The sequence below is a fragment of the Dermacentor silvarum genome, chromosome 3 (assembly GCF_013339745.2).
Source record: "Dermacentor silvarum isolate Dsil-2018 chromosome 3, BIME_Dsil_1.4, whole genome shotgun sequence".
Classification (NCBI taxonomy): Eukaryota; Metazoa; Arthropoda; class Arachnida; order Ixodida; family Ixodidae; genus Dermacentor; species Dermacentor silvarum.
This window is the reverse complement of record NC_051156.1, coordinates 198,556,240-198,573,596: the sequence shown is the minus strand read 5'-3', so window position 1 is coordinate 198,573,596 and position 17,357 is coordinate 198,556,240. Positions and strand designations below refer to the sequence as shown.

The window sequence follows — 17,357 nt, the reverse complement described above, 5'->3', positions numbered from 1 at the left end:
GTTGCCCCCTGCCCACCCGCGCGCGCGCTTTCAATCGCGTGAGACTCCAGTTGTCAGCACCTGTGAAAGAGGCTCAGGAAGTAAGTGGAAAGATGAGGAGGAAATGGGAGACAGTGAGGGAGGGGGGGGGGGGGGGGGTGTTAGTTGCGCGAATGGACCGCGGCGGCGTTTCCAAACTAGATAGCCCACGTGAAACCGTTCGAAAAGGGCTCGCTCTTGGAGCCCTCGCGACAGTGCGTTTTGGAGCAGCTCCAAGTCTCCCCGCGGGCGTCTTTGCACGTTGAAAAGCGCCGTAAAGTTTATCTTGCGAAATCAGCATTTTTCCTTGTTCCTGCCTGTCCATTGATTTACGACTGCGTCTGGGTGTTTAATGGGAAATTATGCGGAGAAATCGCGAGTCCGGTTGGTAAATTAACCTTCCGAGATACAAGGAATGTTAGTCTTACCGTGCTCGGATATACCAGCTGGTAAGCAAAAAAAAAAAAAAAAAAAAGTGCGAGAACGAAATACTAATGTCGTCGGGTCGCGGCCCAGAGCGCTCCATTCTTTAGCAAAAAGTCAGCAACTGATGATGACCTGCTAATAATTATCTTGTTTTACTTGTTCCTAGGCGTCGACCTGATTATTTTTTTTAGAATTTAGCTTTAAATTACCCCGCTCGGTGGCGAATCAACGGCCGCAGTGTGAAAAGGGAAAACAATCTGCGGTTTTCTAAACCGGCATCAGGATTGTGCTTTGTCTGGTAAGCTTTGGGGGCAGGACCTAATAAGGCTCACTATTAAGTGATTCGGTGTGCCCTTAGACGTAGTGACAAGTGAAGGCGTATATATCCCTCTTGGGATATAGACTTCGCCAAATGGCGTTGTGGAATTTTACCAGAGCAAGTTACTTGCTATTTGGGTCTAAAAATGTCGCTGAGATCACGGTGGCTAAGACTTCGAAAAGGCAAAGTTGTCGCTTAAGGCTACTAAAAACTCGCTAAATTTAGCGGCTTTCTCGGTAACACTGGTGGCGACGCCACCTCGGGATTGCCACACTAGCTCCCTGTGACGTCACGGATTTTTGACCGCGTCTGCTGCATCCTAATTAGCGGTGCGTTGAAAAATATGGATTGCATTAAATTCTGCAGGGACCTAAGGCTCTAAGTGCTTTCTTTTTTTTTCTTTTTTTTTTAGAACTTTCATTGTTAAGAACGGATCATACGGGCGAAAATAATTGTAAATGCGTGATGACGTCACCGCGACGTATTGGCGCCGCGGTTTCAGAGCCAAAATACTTTGAGTTTGATTTTCTTTGCGTGCATGTATATCGAACATTTCTAGTTCTTCTAGTTGACATTAAGAGGAAAAAAATGGAGCTGGGCAGGCCGTGTAATGCGTAGGATGGATAACCGGTGGACCATTAGAGTTACAGAATGGATACCAAGAAAAGGGAAGCGCAGTCGAGGACGGCAGAAAACTAGGTGGGGTGATGAAGTTAGGAAATTTGCTGGCGCAAGTTGGAATCAGCTAGAAGGCCGGTTAAAAAGGAGTAAAGAGGGAGACACGTGCCTATTTGGATGTTCAGCGAAGAAGCCATCCAGTTGCATGCATAGTATAGTCATGGAGACTGAGGCATGCCCCGTTTCGAACGTGCAGTTACTAGCAAAGCCTATCGTTTACTCTTTTGAACGGCATACAGATCGGTATGTTCAGCCGAAAGTCCTTGTTAGACTTTTCTTGACTTTGCATGTTTGTCCCCGATTCAGTTGTGTGCACGAGCGACGACGTTGGTTCCGTTGACTCTCCATAGACAGGAAGTTGCTGTAGGAGGGAGGCCTTGACATGAAATTCTTCTTGCGTTATGGGCAAGCAAGTCTGGCAAGACCGCGCGCATAAGCATCCGTAGATAAGCATAGCCGCAGCCTCGTCTGAGTAGTCGATAACTGCTGTACTGACGTGGCTCGTACGTACCCCTTGAAAAGCCAAGATATATGGCCTGCGCATGCGCAATACCTGCTTGCGGGTGCATTCAGCCTGTGTCGAAACGAGAAAAAAAAAAATTTCCTGCATTCACGTGAGATAGCGCAGGTCACCGCAAGTTTTTCGCCCATAAGCGACGTTCCTAGGTGCTTCCTATCTGGCTAAGCAAGAAGAAAAGCAGTCAGGTCGTTGTATATTGTCGGTTAATATATGGTTCTTTAGACTGTCATCAACATTGCTCCGCTGTTAACTATATATATATATATATATATATATATATATATATATATATATATATATATATAATCAGAGTCATGAGGGAGGTAATGGCGAGAAAACGCGCAAATTGGATACGCGATAATGGCGCAAATTGGAATACGCTAGCGCAAGACAGGGGTTATTGGATATCGCAGGGAGAGGCCTTCGTCCTGCAGTGGACATAAATATAGGCTGATGATGATGATGATATATAATGAATTTTTGGGCGGAATGCATAATATATACATACTTAAGCTCGAGGCACCAGAATGTTTTTAATATTTGAACAAATGAACATATCATGGTGAAAGAAAAATCATGGTGTAAGATGCGATTTTAAGACCTATGGTGTTGGGTAGTCAGACAACTGACGGCCGAACACCGTCCGTGAGTCTTGTATGTTGTACTTTTCTTTCGTTGAACAGCTAGGCCAGAGTCTATGACTCTGGCTCGTTAGCTGGGGCACACAGTGGGAGCATTATAATACACACATATAAGAGAAAAGAAATGTTTTTTTATTATTATTATTTTAGCTGGGCAAATCTGGGTGTCACAAATGCATGCGACTAGAATTTTTCCGCTGCTGTTACGCCGCGGTTTAAAGGGACCGATATGCATACAACAAACTCGTGCCGAGTCAGCGGTCGAGTCGGCTCGTCGGATCGAAATCTGCCTCATGGGTTGGTGTGTGTGTGTGTGTGTGTAAGGGGGCACGCGGGCCAGCTTGGGTCAACCCGCCTGTAAGTGGGGGTCATGACTTAACATGGTAAGTAGGTGTAGATGCTTTATTGATAACTGTTGTTGCACGCCGTAGGTTTAGGGTACTTCGATGCGCGTGCGATAGAGCGCGTCGAAGCACCCCGGGCGATACGCTTGGCGAAGCGAATGGAAACGTGGTTGGGTCGGTCTGGGTCAACTCGAGCCGCCTAATCGGGTCGGGTTATAGTGTAAGCAAGGATGTATCTCTGCTTGGAGTAGCAACTGCGAGAAACGCGCTTTGACTGATTTCAAGGTTGAGCTGTCGGGTGTAGCACCGATATGCGCACATGATGTGGAGATAATACACGTTCCACGTGGTTGCCGCATTAAGGATTTATGCGTTAAAATGTCAGTAGCTTATCGAAAAGCGTAAATGCTACTATAGAAAACGTACAGAAATGTCATAATGTTTTACAGCGACGCTATTAGCGTCTAGTTGGTCGGGATGTTTCGTGGACTCGTTCTGTTCTCACCCAAAGACAGTACCGCCACCTAGCGGGCGCGGCCACTCGGACAAACCTCAAACGGCAGCTGGAAAAGAGCTTTGTCTCGAGTTTCCGCGTAACATAATTATGTTTCTCGTGTAATCGAATTACAATCCGAAGCTATCATGTCTGCAGCTTGTAAGTCGTACTTTGCGAATTTTGTGACGCAATTTATTTTGAAAAATTCAATTAGTTCATAAGGCACTTGGACGTGGCGAAGGGCCTAGAAGAATGATGATGTATGCTGCATTTCCACACACGTGCGTGCGCGCGTGGCGTGTACGTCGCTTGTGGTGGAGGTGCTGCTTGTCTGACGTCTACAACAGCTTCACTAGTGGTACATCCACTTTCACCGGGTGGAATGGAGGCGGATATTTTTTTTATTGCGATAGAAATTATATGGACACTTCAACCGGATTTCTGCCGTCGGCGTCGCCGTCGCCGTGAGGTTCCATATAAAGTCCAAGGGCGATAAAGTCGCCGCGCGCCCTTGCGCGAGTGAAAGCGCGCGGGTGACGCGCGCTATCACAAAGAGCGAACGCACGGCGGAAAGCAAACGCGACCGTCGCGCGAAAGGCCGTGGGGGTATGGGAGGGAGGGAGGCGGGGCGACGGTGTGCTGCTTCACCAAATGCTTATCTTGCAACCGGGCGCAAGGGGAACTGGCCACTCAGTCTCCCACGTGAAAGCAAGAAAACGGGAAGACAGCGCGGGAGGGAGCGGAGGGGGGGGGGGCAGCTTCTCTGCCAACAACTTCTCCTCTGCACAACTCCTCTCCACTTTGCCCGGCGGTGGCGGTCGCCCGCGCCGTCTCTTATCTCCACACGGCTCTGACCTTTGTATGGGCTGTGCATTCGCCGCTCAGTTTCCGTTGAAGCCATAGACCGCGCGAACCTTCGCCCGCTGCGGCGGCTGCGCTCGCTGCCACCGTTTTGACAGTCGTTGTCTGCGGTCATTGAGTGTGATCTATTCATGTTTGCTTGTGTGCGCTGACACCACGCTTGTAAATTCAGTTAGTAAGCGAATGTGTCCAAGTTTATGCAGCCGATAAACTATCCCTACTCCGAATAGCTATCTACTAATTTGCTATCGCAATTGATGCTTCGCCTTTCGGGCGAAACTGCGACATTTTTTTTTTTTACAATGCCGCGCCGTTTGTTCCCTGCGTGTGGCTGCTCGCCGTCCCTCCCCCTCCTCCGTTCCTTTCCTTTTTCCTACTCGACTACAGACTTTCATCATCGGGAGCTCCTTGGTTATCGTTGTATCCTGAAAGTGCTATCCTGACCTCGCGCTCTTTTTCCGTCATGCAAATTCGCATGTGCACCCCTCAGGCCTGTTGCGGTTGCGCGCGCTGCCGCTGTCCATATAGCGCTAGCTAGTGCTGCTCACGTTGGTTCACGTAAGAGGTATTCTACAGTGATAACCAATGAACTCGCGTTAAAAAAGTCTGTAGCCGAGAATACTAGAGAAACAAAAACAAAGAAAGAACAGTGATTCAAGGACGCAGGACACATCACCGTGTCCTTTAAGCTGTTGTCTTGCGTTCAAGCTGTTTTTTCGCCACGATAGGATCATAGAGGACGTGCCCTCGTGCCTCAGTGGAAAAGTCTGTAGGTCGTTTGCTTTGCACTTACCTGAGCCTGTTGAAAACCGCTAGAAACACGCAGACATCACTCATGTATCCCCTTTTACTGCGTCTAGCTGTGCCCTCAATTGAGCGTAACTCCCCCTTCCCCACCTGATACCCCCTCCCTTTTTTGTTGAATTTATTTATGTTTCATATGTTACTGAAGTTCCGACCCCTTCACTCTTCTACCTTTGACCAATTGCCTTATCTCTGTCGCGGGCAACATTGCTAGCTGCTGGTACGCCCCCCTCCCCCCTTTTCTCTCTCTCTCTCTCTTGCCATCCATCGCACTCTCCGTCTTTTTTTTTTTTCTTTTTTCTTTTTTTTTTCTATTCATCTAGCTACCGAGGGGAGCAATTTCGGCCACGAGTGTTTACTTCTACGACCGTTATCGCGTGGTGCGTGTCGGACACATCGCGGTGGCCGCATCGCGGCTATAGAAGGAACTGATCGCTGCTCTCTTCAGAGAGGGCCGCTCTGACAAACAGCCAAGGGCACCGTCGACCGTGAGTGATCGTGTAATGACTGACTGACTAGGCGCGCGCGGCGGGATGCCGGCTGTGACGTCAAAAGTGACGTGTGCCTTGTAAGATAGAGTCAACGCCGTGGCACGGAGTGCGACCGTTCGTGCAGGCAGTCTTTTCCTTTCCGTTATTTTCCTCTCTCGACTCAGTAGGGCAGCTCGGTAGCGTGTGCTTGGCATCGTGGTGGAACAGCGGTTGGTGCTAAACTTAGCCGGTGCGAGCTCTCCGAGGAAGCCCACTCGCCGGCGCCACCTCCGGTTGCCGCTCCATTCTTGCTTTTCTTTTCCTCGACGCGTATGAATGGGACACACTTAGGTCGTCCGGTCGATGGCGACACAACCGGGCTTCCAAGCGGGCGCAACTGTGGCCGTGCGTATGCGAGAAGTTGTTGCGTATAGTGTGTGTACCGTGTCTCTTACGTGACAGCAGTCACGTTGGCCAAGTCTTCTTTCGCGGCTGCCTTCTAAATGCTTGCATATATCGGCCCCATTGCTCGGGATCAGCGAGCGAGGTCTATGGGCTCTTCGTGAGCACCTATACGTGGAGGCGTCCCGGAGTTGTCCTTTACGGCGGATAACTGTCAATGCAAATAAGATATCCGCTTTTGTTTGAACGCGGGGACGTGGTATACATGTGTGGCTACGCGCACGCGGTTAGCCGCACGATCGAAGAAACACTAGAAGGAGGCTATTTCGTCATGTGCCGTTTGCTTAACGTTTGCTCAGATCTGGTAAACGTTTTCTCGCTTTCCATCTCTCTGTAGAGTTTCTTACTATATATAACAGTGTGCAAGGTATAAATGGCATTGGAAAAGCGCGGCGTGGCTCCGGGTTTCGGTTCCTGATTTTACGGAATTCACGAAATGCTCCTGTGATAAGCTTAACGTTGGTCGAAATTAATCCGGGGTCTCTATTGTTATCACCGCGTTATAGAATCACGGGTGGTCATACTTAAGAAGTACGGTAAATAGAACCATAGTTCGTGATAATTCATTTTTTTATCGAATAGCGACTGTGATCGACAATATAGGTCACTTATACTGTAGTCGGTGACTGCATAACAATGCAGCGGCACATACACTGATGTCCAACTCTGTGATAATTTGTACGTACGGTACCAGCCGACTGCACTCGCTCATTTCTGTGGTGACGTAAGCGAACTTCTTTAAATATCGGCGGGGTACTCATGTTTTGGAGTGTTTTGTGACACAGAGGGCTCACATATGCGGGGTGGTTTAGTGGGGATGAGTTTGTACCGAATTCTTAGGTTGTCAGCATGTATAACGATCTAAATGCTGTTACGACCGTTATGCATTCTTTGGCATGCTCCCCGATTGGTGTGAGAGGGGGATAAGGGGAGATGGGATTGATGACTCAAATATTGGCTTACGTTAACTGATAAAGGCATTTCTAAAATGAAGCACATTATTAGGCGCCTGGCCGCTCGTTTTATGCTATAGCCGATTAATCGAAAACGTCATCGAAAACTGATGGGTTTAGAGCGTCTGCAGCTAGCTAGCTGCTTGAATTTCATCGCGGTATATGGCCAGATTGAACCTTTCTGTATTTACCTAATCTCAGCGGCAGCTGATTTAAATAGCCGAGCTTATACCCGTTGCCTGCGCGTATCAGTTCGTTAGAAGTAATCGTTTCATAGTGACCCATCCGTATACGTTGCACGAGCAACGGTGTTTAAAAATGATCTAGCGCACATTTTGGAATCTTATGTGAAGCGGTTAATTGTTATGAAACTGTTGATCCTCGACGGCGAGACTTGGAGCACCTCCTTAGCACTTACGAACTCAAATAGGTCGGAGTGTGGTTGCACGTGCTTTTATCTGTCTCTATTTCTTGTCCCGTATGTTGCGCTGCTCTTGCTCTTAGTTACCGCCCCGTTTCAAGGGATAATTCAGTCATATAGTCATCGTCGTCGAGGTAGACAGCGGTGGAGCAGGAGGCCTTTCTTCTGGTTCTCTTTTCTGATTGGCTGACGCGACCCGCAACTTTCACTGCACCACTGCCAGGCTAGAGGGCGTCTCCTCTCAAGCCCGTCCGCGGCTGCACTGGGAGTCGAGTGTAGGCATCCAGGGGAGTGAGGGGACGTATTCTACGGCGATCACCTCGGTGATACTATCGCCTTCGCATGGCGTGGCGCTCAACCAGCCAATCGGCGTGCGCCTGACGGTGATACTGTCGCCGAGGCGGTCGAAAGTGATCGTCGCAGAATACGTCTCCAGGTATAACTGTAAACAAAGCTGTTTTGCGCGCGATAGTTTACAGTCGAACCCGGATATATCGAATCTGAAGGGGATCACAAGAATGTTCGATATATGGGTAATTCGATATATAAAATAAAAATTCTATACAAAAATTTTCAAGGGGATTTTACTGCTGTTCGTTATACACCATAATTTGTTATATAAGGTTTGGATATATCCGGGTTCGACTGTACATATTTTTATTTGTATTTTTTTTTTTAATCATGCGTACCAGACTCGGAAGCACTGACCCGGGCGCGCCGGAGCGCCGACCGCGTACGCGCGGGGTTCGCTGCCGCAGCGGCGGCCTTTCCGGCACGCACGGCCACTTCTCGGGAAGCAGCTTCGCACGCGTGCTATCTCCCGCCTACTTTGCGCACGGCGCTCGCCGCCAGCACTCGTTCGATGCTGCCGCCAGCACGTTGGCGACGTGGAAGATCCGGCACGCCGCGTTTTGCTTTTGTTTGCCAACTGTCGGAGCCCTGCGGCAGTGTTTAGCGGCGAGCGCGTGTGTACGCTGATACGGGGCCGCGTCCATGATTTGATACAGAAAAGCGAAGTCGAGTGAGTAAGTAAATAGACAAACGAGCTAGCAAAGAAAACCGGCAGGCTCCCGTCTAGCTGCTACATGCTTGAAGCGCGATTTCGGGGCGCAGCGGATCGTAGATCGGCCTTGATCGTTGCAAGTCGTTGATGGAGAGTATGATGGTTTTGGGTTGTCTTATACGGGTGTGATCGAGCGCCGACTGCCCTCGCAACAAGGGGAATGCTGAGCTATGGGCCGATGGCCAAAGCTGACGTGATTTCGCGCCGCGTGGCGGGAAAGCGGTCACGCAGTATCACGGTTAGCGATCGAGGGGGGGGGGGGGGGGGGCGATATCTTATCGAGCAGCGCTCTTGCGTCCTGTCTGCGTATTTTTTTTTTCTTTCTCTCTCTCTCTTGCTCCCCGCTTCCCGAAAAAAAAAAAAAAGACGCAAATAAGCTTGAAAAAGAACAGCGGTTGAATTTATATTTCATTTCTCTCTCTCTCCCCGTCCCCTTTTGGCGGAGCTTACGCCGTGTGTCGACTCATTTACGCTCTTTCTTCCTACCTGCTTTCGTGAAAAAAGAGCGCAACAAGAGGTTGTATGTCGACACCACGACGCGAGTTGCAAACATTTTTTTTCGCGAATGTTATTTCTCGCGAACGCCATCGGTGCCCAACTTATTCGCTTGCGCTCTCGGCTATTCTGTTCTCGACGACACCTATAGGCTCCCTGCAGTGTCAATCACCGGCCGTAGCCACGCTTACGGCACGTGACTTGGCACACTCGATCAGTGGGCGGTTGTCCTGATTCTGCGCGCATGGCCCGTCGCGACCGTACGCGAGCGAACTGACCTGCCGTATAGTACGTGGGCTCCGCGCGAGTCGCGGCCGGTGCACTGAACCCGGGCATCGATCCACACGCGAGAGGAACTGACCACCACCACCACGGCTGCCGCCGACCTACGCGCTCGACGTAAATCATCCACACCCTTACGCCAGCCATAATCCGTATAACTCCCGTCCACCCTCTCGCCCCTCTCTCTCTCTTTGGCTCGGACCCCTTCACTGCACTGCTTCTCCAGGCATTGGCAGACCCGAACACTATATACCCTCCCCCTCCCTTACCTCCTAGCGGTCGAAAATAGCGTCCGCGCAGTGAGCTTGCGAGACAACACGGGCGCAAACAGCCGAGACACACGAAAAAGGAGCAAAAACAGCGGCCAGCAGCGATCAGCCCTCGCTGCACGCGGCGTGCGCCGAAACGGGATTGCGTGAGCGGTTATGCAAGGGCGTAAAGTCAACACGAAGCCCGGTCTCGTGTAGCTTATGTAGTTGTTTTTACACTCAAACACACAAATCATTGTGTCTGTATAGCGCCCGAACCCGCCCCGCTTTCAAAGAGAACATTTTACTTTCCGAGCCACTCAAGTGTACTAGAGTGTACTGAGCAGGTTTGCCCACATCTCGTGCAAACATTCTTGTGTTTGTAGTCTTCGCCCAGCGGCTGCAGTCAACACCAGCGGGCCTTGAATTGAGAAGCAAACATTTGGGGGTCATTTTAAAATGGGTACCGAGAAAATAACGCCCCAGATCTGCCTCAGCAGTCCCCTTTTTTTTTTTTTTTTTTGTGCACTTGTAGTTTTCAGGGTCATAGGGGCATTCAATGGTGCATCATAGCGAAAGTCTATTTGTTGATGTCTGGTATGGCAGGCTGCATCGCTGCATGTGGTTTAAGCAAGGATGTGTACAGGGGCATCAACTCGTAAGGCAAACATCTCATTAAGGGCCTACACAATAAATTCGCATTTATCTTTTGCAAAGTTCTCCTAAATTGGCTTTTGAATGCCCCAAGCTGCTCCAAAATTAACATTTTGCTGCTCCAAAAATTATCAGTGAAACCTCTGCCTTTCAGAGAGAAGACGCCTCTCATCTTTATATTCTTTTTCCTTTCTCCTCTATACGGTAGCCAATCACCTGTCATGGTTGCTTAGTGGCTTTGGCATTGCACTGCTAAGCATAGGTCACGGAATCAATCTAGGCCACGGTGGCTGCAGTTCGATGGGGATGAAATGCAAAAACAGCTATGTACCTGGCATTGGGTGCACATTAAAGAACCCCAGGTGGTCAAAGTTAATCTGGAGCCCTCCACTACGGCATGCCTCATAATCAGAACTGGTTTTGGCACGTAAAACCGCAGAAAGAAGAAGAACATTGGAGAAAGGAGCTTCAATTCAGAACCCAGCGTTTTAACAACAATACTTGTGTTGTTCAAGACTTTCCAAACAGCGGACTTGCCCCTTCAAGGCTTGTCTAGAAGTGATGCCTTGAAAAAGAGAGGTCCTGTTTTTAACACATTGGTAGGTCCATCACAAATAAAATACTCTTATATTGGCTGGACAAATGCCAGAGCAACCAGGGCAGCCTTCCATCCTGGGCACTTGACAAGGGCATTAAACAAAAGGGCCCTTGTCCTTCATACTACACCTGAACAACTTGTATTGGCTGAACCCTGTACAACCTTATGTGATGCTATGCAACTATGTACAGCATTTGTACATCCACTGCAGTGCAAAGAATGGCATGCAGTGACATAAACGTAATGGAGAAGCAAGCACCCTGCCTTTATTCTCTTCCACTGTCGCTCCCACGTTTTCTACCTGTGTGAAAGCAGAGCACAGTGCTAACGCTCAACACCCCCTGAACACAGCTATGCAAAACCGCCACCTGCAGCTGCAGCTGTCAACGACATCATTCCAAGGTGCATGGGCCAATCCCACAGTCAATTCAATACTGGTTCGACCTTCAGCGAATTTTGTTGGCTTAATGCTTAGTAGTGTTTTATGGTGCTGTTAATGAGCCTAAGCCAATTTGTGATATCTTAGAATGCATTTAAAATTTTTACCATCCCTTTATGTGTGTATTTGGCGTATTTTCATGTTACTCACAGACTCGCACCACAATGCTTCTATGAATGCTGCCTGCCTGTATCAGCTATGCCAATAAAGCATGCCACTAGTAAAATCTACTAACACTGGTACTATTACAGCAGCAGTAGCAGTGGGTGAAAGCCTCTGCTGTCACCCCAGCTTCTCTGTTGTCTATTTTATGCTGTGTTCTAGAAAATCACGTCTGGCCTTGATGCTCAGGCCTTGACGGAATTTTATTTATTTATTTCATTTTTTTAATTTTTTTTTGCTGATTGCCTTGCTGCTGTTCTTGTTCTCACCCTTGCAGAGCCGTCTGGCGGTGTCTGTAGTTGGGGGAGTGTGATCCGAAAAGCATGTGGCTCTCACACCAGAGCCTGCCGCTGCTGCTGTTGACGACCCAGCGCAGCGGCGGCCCCTGGCTAGGTCGCCACAAAGATGCTTGCCATGCCCCGGCTTCTCCCTTTTTCTCGTCACCTTGGCTGTGCGCGCTGCCGTCCGCCAACCTACCCAACTGCTCTGGTCGCACACGGCACATGGCAAGCCGTGAGTGACGGCCTTTGACATTACTCAGAGTTATGTGCTGGGTGTGGTCTTGCTTTTCTTGGTGTGATTTTGCTGACGCCTGCAGAGCCCTTTGCTTTTTGAAAGCTGATCACCGCTGGGTATGCCATTAGAGCAGGGCGTGTGGACTGCATCACCCATGAATATTGTAACGAAATAATTGTACAGGCAGGCTGGAATGAACCGGGAGCAGGGGGAAAAAAGAAATTGGACTGCATTTGTGCATGCCAGTGACAGACACAGGTGGGAGTAACGTGCTGCGGTGGCTTAGGTCGGGGCATCAAATCCCGGCCATAGCAGCCACATTTCGATTGCAGCAAAATGCAAAAACGCTCGTGTCCTGTATATTGGGGGCACGTTAAAGATCCCCTGGTGGTCAAAATTAATCTAAAGTCCTCCACTACGGCGTGCCTCATAAACAAATCATGGTTTCGCACGTAAAACCTCAAAATTCAATTTAACAGATGTGAGTAATTCACGGAGGCAGACAGAGGCAGCTCATTTTGCCAAGATTTCAAATTTGAACTTCAAGTAATTTTGCATCAGAGGTGTTTCATTTTGTTTCTCCGTGTTTGCTTTCATTCCGAGCCTGTACTGCCTGCATGTCTCGTGTGTTTGCTCAACATTTAATATGCCTACGCCCTGTTGGCAAATATTTTTTTTTTTTTTGGTCTGCTGTGTGTCATGGATCTTCACTGGTGGCCATAAAAAAGAAATTTTGTCGTTTGCTTTCTATAAATTTTCAGAGTTTCAGAAAATCGGAGCATACATTCCCAGATACCAGTCTGGGAGTGCTTTTTTTAGAACCTTAGCATTACTACCATGCCTGTGCTTTTGCCTTGGGAATTTGGCTTGTGCAGTACCTTGTTATGTGCTCCAAGATGCCTCAAATTTTTTTTGTTGTCTTTTCACTGAGATTCTTGCTCAACATTAAAATACTGCTGACACTATCACAATATATTCAACGCAGTTCTCGTTTGTAATAAAGGCACGTGTCTTTTTTTTTCTTTCTTTCTTTTTTAGTCCTTATATTTTTGAAATTCCCATCTTTTTATTACATACTACTAATGGCCCTCGTGCTTCCCACCACCATTCTTAATAGCATTAACACTCGAAAGTTCGCGTCGGCATTGAGTGATCCTTGCTTGCCATATGTGCAACATTGAAGGTAGATTGTTTTATCTCACTCCACCAATCAGTAAGTCTTCGCTTCGGCTGAGTGTGGGAAAGCATCATGATGATGTCTTTACCTGATGATGTCAAGGAATTTGTGACATAAACGAGTGTTTTTGACATGCCGTGTGCAATGTTGCCGTGATTACAATTGCCTCTCGATAGATAAACAAAGCTGTGGTGCTCGGCAGATACCGTGTCGCTAGCTGTACGACTGAGGCCCCCCTTGCAAGAAAAGTAATCACTGCTTCTTATCTTAATTTGGTAGTGGCGTCACTTGATAAAAAATGCGAGTGTGTGGATTACTGCCTCATTAATATGTGTAACCGATTCCTGTTATGCATTTTGGATTGACAGATTAGGTGGCTGCCCACCTAAGCAATCCTATCAGCTCATAATGCAAGCATGCGCTTTCACTCTGATGATGCTCAGTAGAATTTTAGCTGGAAAATCTGCATTGTTTTCTGTCCTCAAGTCTCATTGATATAAATATGGCATATACACTAGCAATTTGTTGTCCTGAACACAGGACTGCTACTTGTCTGGAAGGGTGGAAATCTCTGCCAGAGATTAGATAAGAAGCATTGAGTTGCGATTGTGCCACTTGCATAGCCTAGCAGAAATAAGTCCCACGCTATCACACAGTTCCATCCTGCCACTTCAGCTGAAGTATTGCACATGTAAGGCATGGGAATCTTTCCATTAATTTTCTATCGCTTTCTGTAAAGTCGATATCATTTTTGCTTCTTCTATTGTATTTGCAATGCATTGCTAAGGTCTAAACTTAGCTTTTTAGTTCTTTCTGACTATTGTTTCTCACATGTATTGCATGTGCGTGAACCTTTGAGCAAATTTACTTGAAGGCAATTTATCAAGTCACAATTGTCGTTCTCACTCATTGATCAGTGATAGGAACTTTTACAAAAATCAGTGACTGCCATTCCGAGCTGTCAGTTAGTTATGCTTCTCAAGGAGGCCTTAACTCTCACTGTTAACGTATTGAACATGTCTTTTATTCATTGAACTTTGGCAGTTGAACAAAAAAAGTATTGTAAAGGCATTGGCAACTTGCTATAGTTCTCGCTGAAATATAGACGTCTCTGAAAAATAAAATGTGATACCATTCCCGCAAGAAATAAAAGAGACGCATTTTCCACGTACAACCTGACAATGTGTAGCTTCGACATTGTGAGAGAGGCGAGTTATCACGTGACCATTTCCTGTGTGTTGAGGGTTACCGAGATAAGAGCGGTGAGCACTTGGCCGCTCACCCATTCCTGCGGCTACGTCACTACCGGACAACACTGTCGACATCCCGGCCTCCTCCTCTCCCGTCGTCAGCGCTGACCATTCTTCAAACAAGCTATCACCCCACACTCAGCTGGCAGTGCTGCGGTCGAACTGAGTGCTTTGATAATGGGCCGTCAGCGCAGCAGCGACACCGGCATCGTCTTTCGAAACTGTTGGGGAGGCCTCCTTTATCAGCCTCACGCGCGCGTGGCTCGAGTCTTTTGCCCCTGTGCTCCGTCGAAGTGCGGTACATTTGCGTGAGGAAATTCTGAGAAGAGCCAGCGGTTTGTTTTGTTTTGGTACATTTTTTTTTTAGTGCTCGCTCTCCTCGTTGGGTTGGATTTCTCCTGTGTGGTGGCTTGTGAGCTACATGCCAGAGTGATGTTGGTAGGTCAGGCGCTAGTCGAGTTGTTTCGCATCATAGCGGTGACGGGACTGCTGATATCGAAGCAGTCTTTCAGGATGGTTGACAGGCTTCCTGCGAAACGGTCTTTTCTCTGCAGCACTGTCTGTCTCTGGTGGCTACTGCTACTGAGTCAAGGTACTTCATTCATGATTATAATGTTTCTTTGAATTACTTTCATTGTGTAGTTGTGTGTGTTGTGAGGTATGTCATTGTTAGGACAGTTTCGTCAGGTGGTCAGAAAACACAGCTTGATAACTGCAGGTTGGCATTCATTCTTACTATATAGAATATACATCAGTTGCTCTTTTTTTTTCTTATTCTTATTATTGCAACTAGCTACATTCATTGAATAAATTGGGCAGTGGTATAACTTAAAAGAGAAGGGCATTTTTATTTTGCAACACTGCTCTAGGTGGACTGGATTCAGGTATGAATGAGTTTGTGCTTACATGTTAAAATTCAGGTCTTGATGTTGTCATACATTTGGTGCATATTACAACTGCAGTAGAACTAATAAAGCTGTCTATTGATTATGATTTTAAGATGTGCTTGCACACTAAATTGTATTTCACGTTAAAGTCTTGATATGTTACTTATGTCAGTTATTTGTGAGCACTGCCAAAGTTAAATTTCTTGTTTCTCCGTTGTATATAAGGCTCATACTGGTTAATTTACTGTTTTACCCACTCTCAGGTCATGAGGTTGCAGCTATATCTAGACAGGTTGCTTGGGAGTTACATTCCGAAGCTGTTTCCTTGAGTGTATACATTTTACTGACCATTAAGAATACTTTTGTGCACATATTGAGCCTCTCTGCGTATATACAACGTCCTGTGATTTAAGAGTCCATGGGTATTCTATTTTGATTAGTTTCCCATAGAATATTTTTGTTGTAAGCACAGGCTGTATGATTATTCTGAAAGTGTTGCACATTCAAGCCAAAAGAAAGAAAAAGAGCACAGTTCCCCTAATGGTTGCGCAGTAGGCACAGTGCGGTGCCTGTGTCTGTATGGGAGGGAAGGGGGCAGTGTGAGTGAGTGAGTTGGAGGTGGACGACTAACACCGTGGCATTACACACGGTATGTGAAAAAACACAGCTGAATAGGCGTCATGTATCCATTGTATGAAAGTCATATCTGTTCACCAAACAATTACAGGAAGCTGTTTCTCAACATTTGTGTTGAGAAACAGTAACAAGGCACATTCTTCCTAGCGATATATATATATCGCTAGGAAGAATGTGCCTTGTTATGAAATCCAGCTTGTTGTGCATCTCCTGAGAGACATTTATATTATCTTTATCTGAACAAACCTAAAAGGCACGCGTTCCGAACATTCCATCACGCTCCCATTTTCTTAATCAAAGTGAGTTGCAAATCAACCTCATTCTTTGCTGCTGTTAATTAATTGTTTAGCACAGTAAACAGTTTACTTGCTGGCTCTGACTTTCGTTCTCTCAGTAATCAAAATTGACAATACAGACACTTAGTACTTTAACAAGTGACAAGGGTACTTTAGCGCTGTTACAGTAAACTTCATCATTAAATTGTAGTGGAAATTATTCATTATCTGCTTTTGTCATACAGACATTCTGCTGTAAACAAAGTGTTCATGAAATGTCAAACATTTTGTGACACAAGACCTGTCATGTTGGCTCAGTGCCTTTTCTAATTATTTTTCTCATTTCAATTAAATGCCACATTTGATTTCCACTATGCTTTTCCTAGTTTCAGCATGAGCTTTGTTAATATGATTGTAACTAGCATTTCTACTACATTCTTATGTGTACAAAGAGGTATGAGAAAGTTGATGCTTCATCTTCATTGCATGCAAAGCGATCCAAAGCTTTTCTGTGGCCTGTGAAACAACGGTTAACTATTGTTTTCAAGGAAAACATGGCTCTCATTGCACTGTCTGATAACTGCTTTCATTATCACTTTGAAGTGTAGCATTAATGTCAATGACGCTGGATACTGTAAATGACTAAATTTTCATGCTGTATGTCAGTTTCTGTTCAGTGGCTGTGTAGGGCCTACTCTTTTGTGAAATTCAGTGCCTGAAAAGGATCCTAAAAGTTCAAATTGGGTCAAAAACCTACAGCCTGTCAGAAACCAAAATATTTCATGCTGTTCAATGTCAGTTCCTCTGCAATAACGTTCAGTTGCATTCATGTTCTGGGAACAATAGCATATTCTTCTTGGATTGCCTTTGGGATTACATGTGTGCTGCATAATTTTTTTTTTTTGCCATAAATACTTACCACAGTTTGCTGCATGTTTGTAAAGCTGCATTTTACTGTATCTAGCTCTCGAATGCTCAGATGAAATAAATTATACTAAACACCTCACAAATAGAACTCATTTGCTGAGAGCTCACTGTTGGTATCTGTGTGCATTCCTGTTACACCGGCTTTGAGAGCTTGGTGGCTGTTTTGTTCAAGCACTGAGCATAATGAGCATAAGCAGTGGGGACAAAGTTGTGGTGCAAAAAAATTGCTTTTAAAGCATGTTCATCTCATTCTTTCCTCTTGTGATTGCTGTCAAGTTGGGGCATGAACTCAGATATATTAGTAGTAGGTGGTATTAATACAAGGACTCAATAAA

General features: G+C 46.6%; 1 protein-coding gene across 4 annotated transcripts in view; it reads left to right on the top strand.

Annotated features, from left to right (window-relative positions):
* Positions 1–17,357, top strand: part of LOC119446445 (phosphatidylserine decarboxylase proenzyme, mitochondrial-like) — a 50,757-nt gene that overhangs the window by 16,952 nt on the left and 16,448 nt on the right. The window contains exons 1-2 of one of the 4 annotated variants that reach the window (XM_037710877.2): positions 8,290–8,438; positions 11,632–11,867. In XM_037710877.2, the coding sequence (XP_037566805.1) occupies positions 11,678–11,867 (190 nt within the window). In that variant the 5' untranslated portion in view covers positions 8,290–8,438; positions 11,632–11,677. Of the gene's footprint in view, positions 1–8,289; positions 8,439–11,631; positions 11,868–14,483; positions 14,890–17,357 lie in introns of those variants that run through there. The other 3 variants (XM_049664148.1, XM_037710876.2, XM_037710878.2) reach the window with 3 other exon arrangements.